The 15,120-nt window shown below is 38.4% G+C and overlaps 1 protein-coding gene across 19 annotated transcripts in view; it reads right to left on the bottom strand.

Moving 5' to 3' along the window:
* Positions 1-479: 479 nt before the first annotated feature.
* LOC116707478 (membrane-associated guanylate kinase, WW and PDZ domain-containing protein 1-like) overlaps positions 480-15,120 on the bottom strand; it is a 105,570-nt gene continuing 90,929 nt past the window's right edge. For 14 of the 19 annotated variants that reach the window (XM_032558566.1, XM_032561680.1, XM_032560070.1 and 11 more), the window contains 8 exons: positions 13,896-14,091; positions 13,453-13,755; positions 10,660-10,863; positions 8,558-8,642; positions 8,388-8,445; positions 6,826-6,969; positions 6,556-6,694; positions 480-4,469 (listed from right to left, as the gene is read on the bottom strand). In XM_032558566.1, the coding sequence (XP_032414457.1) occupies positions 3,370-4,469; positions 6,556-6,694; positions 6,826-6,969; positions 8,388-8,445; positions 8,558-8,642; positions 10,660-10,863; positions 13,453-13,755; positions 13,896-14,091 (2,229 nt within the window). In that variant the 3' untranslated portion in view covers positions 480-3,369. Of the gene's footprint in view, positions 4,470-5,248; positions 5,341-6,555; positions 6,695-6,825; positions 6,970-8,387; positions 8,446-8,557; positions 8,643-10,659; positions 10,864-13,452; positions 13,756-13,895; positions 14,092-15,120 lie in introns of all 19 variants that reach the window. The other 5 variants (XM_032564716.1, XM_032566942.1, XM_032565510.1 and 2 more) reach the window with 2 other exon arrangements.

Genomic DNA, 15,120 nt, shown 5'->3' on the forward strand with positions numbered 1-15,120 from the left:
CTGGGATTACACATGCATAAATGATTTATTTATAGATTAATATTCTTTTTATTCCCTGCATGAATTTTGAACGAGAGGACTCAAAGTAAAACAGAACCTTCAAATCCAAAGAGTTACTGTGAGAATGACTCATTACTTATCATTTTACAGTACAATTCAAATGTGGGAACTGCATAAAGTTTCTCTTTAACAAAAAATTCTCTAACAGTTGGATTCTATATATGATAACTGTTGGATATGATACATCCATTTGAAAGTAATTGTGATGCTTTCAGCACCAAAAAAACAAAAAAAAACTACGGAGATAGACGAAAAGGGTTTTCAATGTCGAAGTAATTTCTACTCAATGGGTTAGTTGCTCCAATAAGTCGAATGGCACATTTCATGTTGAAATTTAGTGTGTTTTTTTTTACTGAAAGAGACAAAGAAAATCAAAATGCTTCTCCTGGGACAACCAGCTGTGTAGAGAAGTGAAATCCTTTTGAATTTGTATGCAAAACTTTATTTGATAATAAAAATAGCATCCACATACTTCTTTTGATAGCTACATATACATTGTAATCCATCTGAAGGAAAAGAAGCTGGATAAGTCCACATCTACTTTTACTTTGACTAATGTTATGTATAGCTTCATGGGTCAAATAAAGCTATGGACAATGTAGTATTTATATATGCATAGTTATATAAAAAAAGATTGGCCCATATACATGTACTGCTTTTATCAACACAGAGACAGCATTATGTCTGGAGCACACTGCAAGAAATAATGCTTGAAGAACACAGACTGCATACAAGTGCTTTATAATACAAAGGCAGGCTAACCATAGAGAGATTCAAACCATTTATCAGCTGTTGATTGACCAAATACAGTCTTTCATTTTTAAAATGTCTTTATATACCTGACCCAGAGTAAATCAACATATTTACCATAAATTGTCAGGTCCATTTCAGAGATATAAACACAATATCACATTCCTCACTGCAGAGGTTCTTCATAAATTTCTGTTTTGTGCAAGAAAAAGGCAACATTTTATTCCTTGACAAGTTCCTAGTAGTTACATTGGGAGAGAAAATCTCTTTACAGGTGATGACCAACCTCCTAACTGTGACTCTATCTCTCCCTCTCTCATTTTTTGTTTGGTTTTGTATTTTTATTGAATACAGTACCATAGTGACACCGGTGATGAAACAATGCATTTGTTGTGGTTCATCCAATATATAGTTCTAGTTTTCAAACAAAACATAAAACAGAGAATAATCACACAAAAACAAAAACATGAAAAAGCAGCAGTCAGACTACAGTGGCGTGACAGTGTGGCTCAGAGTGGCAGAAATAGTTGTCTCATCTACCAGGACTCACTGTACGTTACCGTGCCAACAAACCTCATCAGCTCAACGTGTCAGGGCCCAGAGGATGGACAATGGGTGTAATAAATATGAGAACTGGGCTAGAAATAAGTGTTAGGGATTACAGTGTTTCTTTAGGCCTAACAAGGTTGTTACACTACATTTTAACTTACACATGCATCTTGCACAGGGATAATTAATGATTTTTTTTTTTTTTGGCATATCTGAATAAACGTACTTTATGGCAGCTTCAGCTGGCAGTATGGCAAAAATGCTGACTTTTCTAAATTACTACACAGGCTTTTTGAGAAATTTGGGAAACTCACTGTGTCATGAACAGATTCGGATGTAGTAGAAAGAGGCTGCTTCAGTTTAGAGAAGGGCAAAACTAGTCATTTGGTTTAAACAAAAAGTCTCAGGTCCCAGCTATACTACTCTAGATATTTTCAATGTTTTCATCCTTTGTTAAAAATCTATCTGTATTCAGTAGTACAACTTTTAAATGTTGTAATAACTGTGCTTCGCCAGCAGGTGGTGATAATGCTAGCATTAATGACAATTTTAAAATAATATTAATCCTGGTGAAAGCTGTGCTAGGGTAAAGATTCTTTCAAAACAACTGGATCGTATTTCCTTTCACTAAGTTTATCCTTTGTCCTCAGATCTTCTTCAGCTTACTGGGAGGAGAGTCCGGACAAATCAAGAGCGATGTGGGAAAGAATAATTACCCCACTGTTGTTACAGTTTTTAGCATAGAAAGGAAGAGCAGGCAATTAAAAAGTCAGATTCTAAGTCACAATTTTGGTTAATCACCACATATCCAGAGTAAACACATTTATAGCACACACTGACTTTTAAAAAAAATATTCTTCACTTTCTCTTACCAAAAACTCACCTTCTGCTCACCAAAAACTCAAATCCAAGCTAAACCACTCTAGAAATATAAAAAACTGAATGGAATGAATAGATCTATTGTGAGATATAAGGCTGAACACATTTGAAAAGCAAAAGCTGGTAAAATTAGGAAATATGTTCTTTAACTTCCGCCTTCTTTTGAAGAAAAGAAAAATTAAATTGGCTCTATTGATGCCGTGGTTTCTAGAAAAGAAATGTGTATCAGGTCTAAGAAAAGTGTTTCTCCAGGTCATTGTTTCCTATATAATCTCTGGACATCCAGTGGAGAGAAAGTTTTTACAAATCTTCGCCTTATAGTGCTTTTTTATATGTAGTTTTTAATTGAAAACTCTATGGATGGTAGGCGGAAGCACAGCAGAAAACATCTGTGTTAGTGTAGAAAGGGCCTCAGAGTCACTGAAAATAATTTCTATTAGGAATAATATGGGCTGTCAAACAATGATGCAACACAAGTTGAAGTACAGCATGCTTACACTTCTACCTCAGCCCTTAAAGATTTAATTAAGCTCACTCAAGATGCGAGTGAAATTCTAAATAAATAGAGCAAAATTAGAAATGTCATATATTATTACTATTTATAATTTAATGCTCTAGTTTCACCATCCAATTTAAATGTAGAGCTTTGCTTTACTTCCACAGTTCTTGTGAACCATCAGTAGTTATAGTGTCAGTTATTCAGGAGCGAAAAGGACACCTAAAATAATTTCAAAAACAAGCTCAGGATTTAGGATTTACCACAAATGGAAGCATTATTCAGACCTTTGAAGGGAACAAATATTTAAAGTCAACAATGCCTACAAAAAGCAATATCACTGATTTCATATGCAGGCACATACAATACCTTTACTACAGTACAACAACCTCTGTTATGCTCAAAATAACAAGAACAATGACAACACAACCAGTATAAACTGATAGAGGGATTGTACTCCTGCTGTTTTTATAAATCTCTAGATGGGACCACAAGTAGTTTAGTCAATCAAATCAATTCATAAACAATTCAACCAAATAAAGAGTAAGAGTTAGTATTGTTACAAGTCCAATTCCAGTGTATGTTACGTAGTTTGTACGGACAGAGGAGAGAGCAGTGAGGGTACTCTCCTCCCTCTAGATACTGAGGTCTTTAGAATTTTCTTTGTACAGCCTTCTCTTGGGCTCAGGGATCTGGTTTGAGCTGCGGTCTCCGGCGTTATTGATGGGTCCTGTCTTGTTGTAGGTAGCGTTGTTGTGTGCAGCGTTGTTCTTCATCATGCTGTAATAGTCCTTCAGTCTGGGCGCTGCTGCATAGTTCAGCTCATCCCGGCTATAGTTGCTGTCAGGGGAAGAGTCCTGCTCCGATCTGTATCGCCTCTCCATTGTCCCGTTCATCCGGTGTCTCTCCTCCTTCCTCTCTGAGGAAGAGTCTCTCAGAAGATTGCCATTCTTAGTGGCTTTCTCATACGCACGGCCTCTGGGGAGAGAATCCCCTCTGTTGTTGACGCGGTCCGGGGTGGACGACTCGCTCACTCGTCCAGCTACCTGGGACTCCTTGAGGTGCTTCCGTTCGAAGAGTTTCCGCTCAGGGGTGACCGAGAGGAACCCTCCATCATCGTACTCCTTCTCAGGTGTGTGGTCCCGGTGCGCACGCTCTGCCCTGCGGTCCATGGATTTCGCCCGCCGACGATCTGGAGATGAGTTGCGCTTCCTGGTTGGTGAGCGATCGAGGGAGCCACGACGGTGCAACTGAAACCTTCTGTCCAGGGTAGAACTGCTGCTCGAGAGCTCTCGACCCCGCAGTTTTTCGGCAGCAGCAGCCTTCTTTCCCGAGTTGTCCTTCCTCAGAGTTTTCAGGAGCTTGGAGATACCACTCTCTGATTCAGACTTCTTGACTTTGCGGCCTCGGCTCTTCTTGTTGCCAGCGCTGCTGTCGTTGCTGTTGTCGGGAGACTGCTGTCGGAGGGTACTTTGACTGTGACTGTTATTCCAGGTGTGATGATGATCGGGATTAAACTGCCGGCCGTGGAAGTCCATCAGATCCGAGCCAGCCCAGTCCCTGTTTTTGTCCATACCTCGGCCACGTGCAGCCTCCTCCAGGCGTGATGGTTTGTGAAAGTCTGGTGGATAACTGGACTCCAATGAGGTGTGATATCGGCTTTTTGGTGGCAACGTTCTCACTTCCGGAGTGTTTTGTGCCCTGGGTGCGGGAGGGTGCCCGTCACTGCTGCCGTCTGCAGGAAAGGCAAAAGGGAGAGGGATTTGATGAATGCAAATAGATTTGAGTTACATTTACAGTATCTTGCACAGATGACTTTTCTGTTGCATTATGTGATTGCTTGCACTGGCACAACACAAATCAATGCAGCTATGAATATCATGCAAAGACGTGTTCTTTTAATATGTTGCATGTTTTCCAAATAAACAAGCAGCCTTTTCTATAGTGATATGTCAGATTCAAATTTGAATCTTTGCAAACATAATAAAAAAAAAACACAAATCTTCTCTGGGAGTTGAGTTTACGTTTTTAAACAGGTTACATCAGCAAAAGCAGGAGCAACACATCAGCAAGTGAAGGGCAGCGGTTATCAATGACACAGCAGGCACCTAGGAGGTCATTCCAAACAGTATGATAAAGGCACACCAAAACAAACCAAAACCAAATTTAAAATGTGCATTTGGCTGAATGTCTGCCAAATAACACAGGTTGCTATGGCAGCAGCATGTGATGAGTGGTGGCATTAAGTTAGTTCCAGGTTTTTTTTTAAGTGGCAGAAGGGTACGGTTTATATGGACTGACAGAAGCCACATAAGTACAGTTTAATTCAAGCGTGATGAGACATAAAGTATGTCTACAGTGTAAACACATCCGCACACAAACACAAACAAAGTAGGATGCAGGTCAGGATGAGCTGAAAGGCTGTATAAAAACTCAAAGTGAGGAGAGGGGAGATGACAGGGAGAGTGAACTGGGACAGAGTTGTTGTTGTTTTTATTTTTTTTTACTACAAACCGTTGTCTGATTTTGGCCCATTAGGTAGAAACAGGGCTCTCCCATCTTGTCATTCCTCAATGTACCAACAGCGAGATGAGGAGCCATCATCGCTGGAGAGAGGAGGAAGAGCCCAGCAACAAGAGACGATCAGAGAGAAGGAAGGAGGAGGCGAGAGAAGAAAACAAATAGAACAGACAAGCTGTTTTACAGTACATCCGTTGAGAGAAGAAGGGGTTTGGCGTGAAAGACAAAAATATTCTTCACTTCAATTTTTAAAAATGATCCCCAACATAAATCTCTGGATTACTATGAGAAATAATACAACAGTAGAGAACAGAGCTCCGAAGAGCAAAGGCATTGTTAAACCTATGGAGCATCTTTACTGTACAGTTTCCTGTATAAATCCCACTATATAAGTTTTAGTCATTCTTTTATCAATACAGATCTCCTCAGTTATTGGCATTAACTTAACGGTAAAAAGGTAGTGTATTAATCTTTCTGAAAATTCCAATCTTATCTTGAATACATTTATTCAGTAATAAGAAAAATGAGAATTCTAAAGAAATATGTATATGATTAGAAGGTACTTTGGTAAGATACAAAAAGTCTTCAACAGTTCAGGTGTGTCTACATTAATTAATTTGTGAAAAAGTACTAATGCCCTTTGTTAAGCAAGGTGGAGAATCTGTGGTGCTATGAGCATATTTCACCTACGAAGGCTCAATGAGTGCATGGCAAAATAAACTCCTTGAAATACAAGAAGATCTTGATTTTAACATAAAATTACAATAGTCTCAGATCAATATTGTTTTTTTTTAATGTATTGATCTAGAAAACATACCAAATCAACACATAAAAACCTTGACAGAGACAAAATCCACCGTCTTTCATGGTCATCTAAGTCCTCAAACCAAAAACTGAAGCTGAAGAGAAGAGTGCATACAAATTCTGGGCAGATCTCTAAAGACTGCAAAAAAAAAAAGGCAAAAGATTCCTCTCTATATTCTCTATATGCATCAATATTATAAATGATTGCCAGTAAGTGTGGTACATATATCTTATTGTAAATTGTATTTCTTTTTATTAGTAGCTTTGTCCCACTGAATAACTGTACTCATGTAAAAAGCTGGATTTTTTCAAGTTTTCTGCATTTGGCCCTATAGAATAAAATATGCATTTATTATTCTAAAATATTGTTAAGTATACAATAAAGATGTATCTGTTCAAGGAAATACATTTTCTATTCCACTGAGTTTACAACATGAAAAAAAGATCCGACTTCTTTACTGGAAGGGAAGTAAAGCATCTGCTGCATGTTAACCTACCATATTCAGGTACTGATCCATCGCCTCTCTTCAGGACAAGCCGCGCCCTCCGACCTCCGTTCTTGATCAGTTCAATGGCTCGTGAATGCTTCATGTTCTTTGTGCTCTCACCGTTAATCTCCAGAATCTCATCTCCCACCTGCAACGGAGAAGGTAAGTAACTGGGACAGCCAAGTGATAAAGTGGCCTCATAAATAATGCGAAAAGAGGAAATTTAGCCTGACAAAATGTTCTTAGTAGAGAATCAGAGGGAACTTGTGAGTTTCATACCCTCATCTTGCCATTTCTGACAGCAGCCCCATCCTCGGCTAGTCTCAGCACGTAAAGGTCCATGTTGTATTCCCGGCCTCCTCTTAGGCTGAAGCCAAATCCTTTGCTGTCCCTCTCCAGGTCCACAGAATAGTACTCGGCGTCCTGTGGTGTAAGAAAAAGTATATATCTATACACAAGAAACACTAGGAAACAGTGACTTATTCATTGTGCTGAGGACAGCGACTGATGAGTCCAAACTTCAGAACTAATCAAGTCGTGTTCCACAAAAAAAACCCTCAAAATGTCAATGGCAGTACAATACAGTGGAATACATGAATAATTAATGCAGAAGTACATGTGAGCAGGGTGCAGATCACCAAGCAAGGGCAGCACAAGGGCTGCACCCCAAAGTTTCCTCATCCAAAGTTTGCTTCAAACACAAGATTTCTATGTGAGAACATAATTAGACTGGTCAACAAAATGTTAGATAAAAGTTCATACCAATGTAGGTATATATAAGGTTATCACACATCATACCCTAATCTCTAAACATAAAAAAACAGCTTTTTTTCTAAATATTGTATTGATTTGATATCACTATATTCCTTTCCATCGTTTCTTTGATAAATGCAAAACTCCTTCAGTTCATTAATAAGGGAACCAAAAGAATGACTGAGTTGACTTCGAAATGCCATCACTGTGCAATGCAGTAACAAAGTCACACATATTTAATGTTTTTCTGTGACATCAGTTGTATTGGTGTGCAAAACAATGCACACCATGCAAACCGCTCTCACTTATCAGGCATTTTAACACATGTCAAATGTAAAAACTACAATCTATATTTTGTTTGCGAGTCCAAACAAATGAAAAAATTGTAGTTTAATTTATGTTGCTGATAAATAATAAATAAATTGTGCCAGTTTCCCGGACAACTCACTACAAGTCATTATGTGCACATTATGACTTTTTTTATAATGCTGCTAAAAATGAAATGAAGTGAAAGTTCAACTCATCCCGTGGTTTAATTTGCATTCTTAGTCTTCAACTTATCCCTTCTACGTCCATCTCTTGGTGTGTTACTGCCCCCTACTGATTAGTAAAATATACTGCGGTTGAAAAGGTTTAAGAACATTTCTGTCTTCTTTCACCCAGTCCCTTTTTTAAATTACAGGTGAAGTACACAAAAGTTATGCTCTTCTCAAGAGACTCGCTGTTGTTGTCATGAATCAATTTGTGTTTCTTTAGAGAGGTGACAATTCACAAATTTCCTCACCACAAGAAATATAAACATTATTTGAGTGTTAGATTGGCAAAATATTGCAAAACTAAACAAATGTACACAAAAACAATCTAAAAATAGCACCCTTACAAACCAAATTAGACAGTTTATAACCAAAAATAGGTTATTTGGGCTTAGATACACTTTAGTTTTGAATGTATTTTCCCAGAGCAATAAATGATTCAACACATTTGTTATAGTTTTAGGCAGAACGTAAACCATGACTTCATGTCTTAACATATACATGGCAATCGCAAGTAGAAAATCAGTTAACTGCATTGAAAATACTGACACTTACCTGCATTTGAGTTTGTGAAGGAGGTGGAGGAGGAGCACCTTTTGACTTCGAATGATTCCTTTCAAAAAGAAAACAAAGATTTCATGCTGGCAATATATTTTATGCCACATTAAGCTTTACTATTATTATTACATATGAAATTTGAAACTTAAAAATGTATCAGGACCTACCTTGACTCTGTGGTCTGAGGTGTGTGCGTGGTGGTTATGGTAGCTATTTTCTCTGCATTAGTCAGCAGAGAAGCATTGGAAGATTCTGAAAATAGAGGGACAAGAAGTTAAATTAAGTGGGTGTTTTTATTAAATGCCTCAGCCCAGAGCGAGGTCTCTAAAAGGCACTGTGGTGAACAAAATACCACTGTCCAAAAGAGTTTCTTAAATCACCCTTAGGCAGCTGTATTGATCTGATGCTAACTGTGTGTGATGCTGTCATCTGCTATTTTCCTCACTGACAACACTGAACACTTTTGCATGGATCGGAAACAACACAAATGTAACAAAAGACTCTCTCTTATTGTTTTGACTAGTTTAAGATCAAAAACTTAAAAAAAGGCTGCTTTCAATTGGAAGGAGCATAGCTCTAGAATATCAGCCTGTTTCATTCTTCTTAGGCACCTTAGTCACTTTTCACTAATCTCCAAAAAAATATGACTTCCTCGCTGTCCTACAGAGATCAATCCAAGTCCCTCTTGGATTGTGTTTCTAGTATCTGTATAGGTTTCACACTGATGGTGACTCTTGTCACCACTTTTCATCCCTAATCTTTTGAAAATTCATTTTAAAATGTTCTGTGTCCGTTGAACCAGTATTTTTCTATCTGAAGATGATATACAGTGATTTGCAAAACTATTCAAACCCCACTAACCTTTTATATATTATGTCATGATGAAAACCCAAACTTCAGTGCATTTTGTTGGATTTTTATCTGATAGACCAATACAATGTGATGCATAATTTTGAAGTGAAAGGAAAAGAAAAAATAAATAAAAATGTGACATAATTATATATTCAGGCCCTCCCTCCTTTATACACCTGCATAAAATCTAGTACAAGTTGGCTCTAGCTGTAATGTGCACTCAGTTTATGATCAGCTGTTTTACATTGGTTTGTTATAAACAATAGTGCACAAACAACATCCTGAAGACCAAGAACAACTTCAGATAATTCAGGGATGATGATTAAAGTAAGAGTTAGATTATATACTAAATAAAAGGAAGAGCATTAGTCAAAGAAGGAGCCAGGACACCAATAGAGCTGCTCTAAACTAGTTACAGATATCAACTTCTCACGTAGGATAATATAGATAGAAGTATATTCCTGTGTTTCAATGGTCTAGTCAAAGTCCAGACCAAAATCCAATTAGAATATGAAACCAGACTGCATTATAACCCAGGGGTGGGCAATCCTGGTCCTCGAGGGCCGGTGTCCTGCAACTCTTAGATGTCTCCCTGGTTCAACACACTTGAATCCAACAGCTGAATCACCTCCTAAGTGCAGTCAAGTTCTCCAAAGTCCTTCTAATGACCTCATTATTTGACTCAGGTGTGTTGAAGTAGAGACACATCTAAAAGTTGTAGGAGACCGGCCCTCGAGGCCTGGAGTTGTCCACCCCTGGAATAACAGTTCTTACACTGGCCCTCCATCCAGTCTGACTGTATTTGAACTGTTTTTCAAAGAATAGTGGACAAAGTCATCAGTCGTCTCTCTATGTGTGAATCTGGTAGATACACACCTCAAAAGATCTGCAGTTGTAATTGCAGTGAACAGTGGTTCTGAAAGAATCGACTCAGGTGGTCATAATACAAATACAAAGCACATTTATCAAAAATATTCCTTCTACTCCATAATTTTGTGCCACTTTGTGATGATGTATCATATATTAAGTTTGTAGTTGTGCATTGACAAAATGTTATGTTTAACAGGCATCAAAACACCTGCAGGAAACATGCAGCTTTGGGAAGTAGACTGCTTGTGCTGAGATATTGTATTATATTTAATAGTAAAAGTTAGTGAAATTATCACCAGAAGAAAAAGTGTTTAATTTGTTCAATCCAGAAACGAAATGGACAAAAATCAAAGAAAAGGGAGAATTTACTTTGGCTTACTCCTACCTAGTGATTTTGCTTCTTACAAAAGGCTCCACGCCCTGATAAAAAAATTTCTCATGTCTCTGAAAAGCATTGGTGCCCTTTGCCTCCCACTACAACTATGAATAAGTCACATCATGATGCATTATGAAACATCCATGTGATGTCGAAAGATGAGAGCCTTACCATCGCCTGGAATGATCCTGAGTGAGACGGTGTTGCCAGCCTCCTTGATCAGGTTGACAATGTCTGAGTGCGACTTGTTCGTGATGGAGCAACCGTTAACGGCCAGAATCCGGTCCCCGACCTTCAGCTTCCCGCAGCGGTCCGCCGGGCTGCCCTCTATGATGCGGCCTATTTTGTGGGGCATCGCCACACAAGCATTTCCAGCTTTTTATGTTAGATGTGTTTGTGTTTGTTTTTTTTTTTCATTTTAAAAACAATGTGCGGTATAGATTTGTTTGATTGAGATGATTATTTGTGTTGATTTGCATTTAATGTAAGTGGGAAACAAGGAGAAAACATAATAGAAGAAAGAAAAAGGAGGGCAGATTAATTATTCAAATCACCAAGTCCCAAAATCACCAAATGAAGGTGAAAAACTATTGGAGTTTGCACACAAATTACAAATTTTATTGTAAAAAAACAGAAAAGAGAAGTCAAGCTAAAATTGATGTACTCCTTAATAAAAATGCAAAGGATGTCCTTTTGTCCCCCAACTTGACATGTTAATTAAAGATCTGGGAATCTGATATATAAGTGGATCAATGGGTATTTATACAATCAGGTACCTGAACTATGGTACCTTGGCTGAGATAATGATAAGAATTCAAAGGGAAAGTTCAGAAGTTTTTTTTAGGTGAGCTTGTGTTAAAATGTCATGAGCAATTCATATTTAACCCACCGTAACATCATAAGAAGTTAATTTCTAACACTGTACTCTGAAGGACTTCTACTGTTTAAAAACAACTCTGATCTCATACATTTGCTTGGATAAGTCTGAACGTGACTATTTGTTGCTGCAGCTTTAATCAAGACGAAACTAAACTTATGGTTTAAACAGGTGTTTGTTTTGCAAGTACCCAAAGTGAAAAAAGGATTATTTCTGTGATCAAATGATTATTTTCCATCTGTTACCAACAGACAAGGAATCAAGAGAAATGTGACTAAGGAGTCTAAATTTAAAGCAACCACTGAAATCCCAACAGGTGTATTCTTTTGTCTTTGTAAACAAAAGGTCAGAGAGGAAAATCAGAGCTAATGTACTATCAGAGAAGAAATGTCCATCTAAAAAATACTATCCCTACTGCTGAAAACAGATAGATCAGATATAATTTCAGGTTTAAGAAATAGCAGGTTGTTGTGATTTGCGATCTTTCCATTGTTAACAACATTGATAAACCAAAGCAAGAATAACATACCACTTAAAAATTACCAGTTCACAATAACATTAAATTTAAAAACAGCAAGTTAATAGTACCGTAAACCATATTCAATTTTCTCTCTGTTCTTCATCCTTAGAAGTGGAGTTGATGAGTCGTTGGTATGTTAAATAATTTTATTATATTATCCAATTTTAGTTTTAAGTGCAAAAGTTGATATTCCCACATGTTTTAATCTGTATTTTGTGCAAGACACATTATTTTTTTTTAGGTAAGATGGTCTGGACGTTGTAAACAACAATTTGGGTTATAGATAGATTGTAGATTTCTTGTGAGAAAGTTATATACTGCACATATGATACAAACTGCTTATAACCTTTTCACAGAACCTCACCATATTCTGAACTATCCCTTTAAGACTTTATGTGAGTCTAGGCAGGTGATGACTGAAAACATGACAGGACATCGTTGAATCAAAATGAGTTTAGGATTCCTGATGGCAACTTAGGGAAAATCCCTGCTCTCACCAGTTGTCCTTCTCCTTCTGTTTCACTTTTTCTATCTCTCCTACAGCTTTCATTCAGAAATCTGTGCAGCATCCATATTAATTACATAACCTTTCTTCACATTCACCTCTCCTCTGCCTTGATTGAAAATGCACTTGTATGCTGTCACTTTATTTAAATAATGAGTTATGGGACATTACAGGGCTTGACAAGGATTTAACACCCAATCTGCTAAGCACAACACCAGCTCTGGGTCATGGAACGAGGGGATCAGCTGGGGGATGGGTTTTGATAGACTTAGGAAAAATGGTTTTTGTCCAACACTTATAGGGAACTCAATCAGACGAAACTGCTTTTATTTTTCGCAGAACTGACAGGCATTAAGAAATCTTGAAGGAACGCTCAGAGTAATGTCACTTGTTAAAAATGAATTCTTGATTTCAGCCCGTGTCCCACATGGTTACAACCCATTAGAGGAGTGAATACAGGGCACTATAGCAGACGTCTTAGTCATGCTTAGGAATAAAGGAGGAGCAAAAACACTAAAACACAAAGGGGAAGAAGGAAAAACAGAAACCTTTTAAGGCCTGAAGAAGATCAGACAAGGTCATTTTCCAACACTGTCATTGTTAATAACACATTAATTCTAAAATTGCATTCTGGAAAGCAACACCATTAGCTCCTGGTATTAGTGGAACCTCCTCAGGACACTTAGTGTGGCTAGAGTATCGTCCAGTCTCGTCTTTCACCTATGACACATCACATTACATTATCGTAACAGCTAAATACACAAGGGTCCTTGATATGACATCTGTGTTCATCACTCAGAGCTTTATACTGAATTTGTTCAAGGACAGCTTGTGCAATTTCTCCTCAAAGCCTGACCGACTTTACTGAATGCATGTCTGGTGTGTTGCTGCGATGCATAAAAGTTTAATATTGATATCAGTGGGATTGAGAATGTGATGGAAATATTGGTGAGGGCCAGGATGAGGAATACATCTTTTCATATGGGTGAGAGAGCAGCAGATTTTAACAGAATTCTGGCTTCTCTACAGAGTAAACAAATTTCACAGTCCTGCATCACCTACCGAATGTGGTGCCAGCATCAGGCCGGGAGACGGACGACACAATCACAAAACCGAATCCTTCGTTTTCTCCCCGCTGGATCTCCACGTCGTAAGGCTGCAGAGAGGCCGGAATCACAGCGCTCCCGCTGCCGCCTCCACCACCACTGCCTATGCCGCTGGTAGATCCACTGCCAGAACTGACTGTGTTCAGTGAGTTCTGACTCCCCTGAGGGGTCCGCTTGCCTTCTGTTAGGCTGGGAGCCTGCGTGCTGCTGTGGTGTGAGGAGGCCGGCGATGGGGGAACGTCACCTTCTCCCTTTGACACTGGGGATAAAGAGGGTGAGAGCACAGTGGTCAAATAAATGAACTAAGAAGCAACTGGCAACAATATGTTTACATAACACAAATGTGACCGTGTATGACACACAGATAGATGTACATGTTTAACGAGAAACTTTCATCACCTCCGTATCCGGGGGTCTTGCGTCTGACCGTGAGGTTGACATGACCCTGTTTGGCAGCCTGCTGCATCAGCTGAACCACCAACTGGTGTGACTTTCCCACTACCGCTGTGCCATCCACACAGATGAGCTCATCACCAGACCGCAAACGGCCATCTTCATCTGCAGCCCCGTACTTCACTATGTGCCCAATGTAGATCTGGAAAAAGACAGAAATGTTTCACTCAAGATACCTTTAACAAATAAATAAGAAATTAAGAATCTGAATGTTCAGAAAGCCAAAAAAACAGGGAGTTCAGTTGAATTATTTCAGTGTGTTTATGAATGACAGGAGAATTTAAGGGGCAGTATAATGTATATTCTAGGAACATAATGACATAACGGCCAGCAGTACAATCAAGTAGCTATGCTACCTTCAATTGTTATACAAATGTTAAGTTATGAAGTATAACTTAAGAGAAATATGACTTTATAATTTAATGCCTTAGAATTGGGTCTTTGTCTCTAAACTCCTGCTCTTTCTGAAACTCCACCTTCAGGATGTCATCACAACATCGCTCTTCTATTAACCCTGTAAGGTTTTTACTAGCGTTGCACTGAGAAGTAGCTCATATAACGAGCTCAGCAGATGTACAGTTCCACCAGATGTTTACTAATTGCTGCTGGTTAGTCTGAAGGAGCTAAATGGGGGAGTTACTGCTCCCCTAAGGGTTTTGCACAGCTGAATGGCTGTCATGGGAAATGAAAGGATTTCTCAAACATGCATGACAGAATCAAGACAACACTTCAGGTATGTTTTTGATTAATAACATTATAGAATGATGTTATTGTTATTAAAGTGAATTTTACATAATGCTGGCCCTTTCATCATGTTTGTTGGATAAACATTTGATACTTTGGAGATTAGAAGAAGGTATACCAAAAACATCCAAAAAATGTAATCCCACAGGCCGACATTCAGATTTTGAAACAATTAAACTATAATGGCTGTCAAAGAAATGTCTGCAATCTTTATTACCTTTTATAACTCTACAGTTAGAAACTTCAGCATATTTTCTTTGGATTCAATATTCCAGAGCTTCCACTTATGCCCTCCCTATAAAGTACTGTTTAACTCAACATGCTAACCTCCTCGGACTACGATATACCAATCTAGCTGACTGAGCCCAGACTGCTCTGGCCTTGGCCCATCATATCAAAGCAGACTTTCTGCTTGTGAATGCTTTTG

This window comes from Xiphophorus hellerii, chromosome 1, assembly GCF_003331165.1.
Source record: "Xiphophorus hellerii strain 12219 chromosome 1, Xiphophorus_hellerii-4.1, whole genome shotgun sequence".
NCBI lineage: Eukaryota > Metazoa > Chordata > Actinopteri > Cyprinodontiformes > Poeciliidae > Xiphophorus > Xiphophorus hellerii.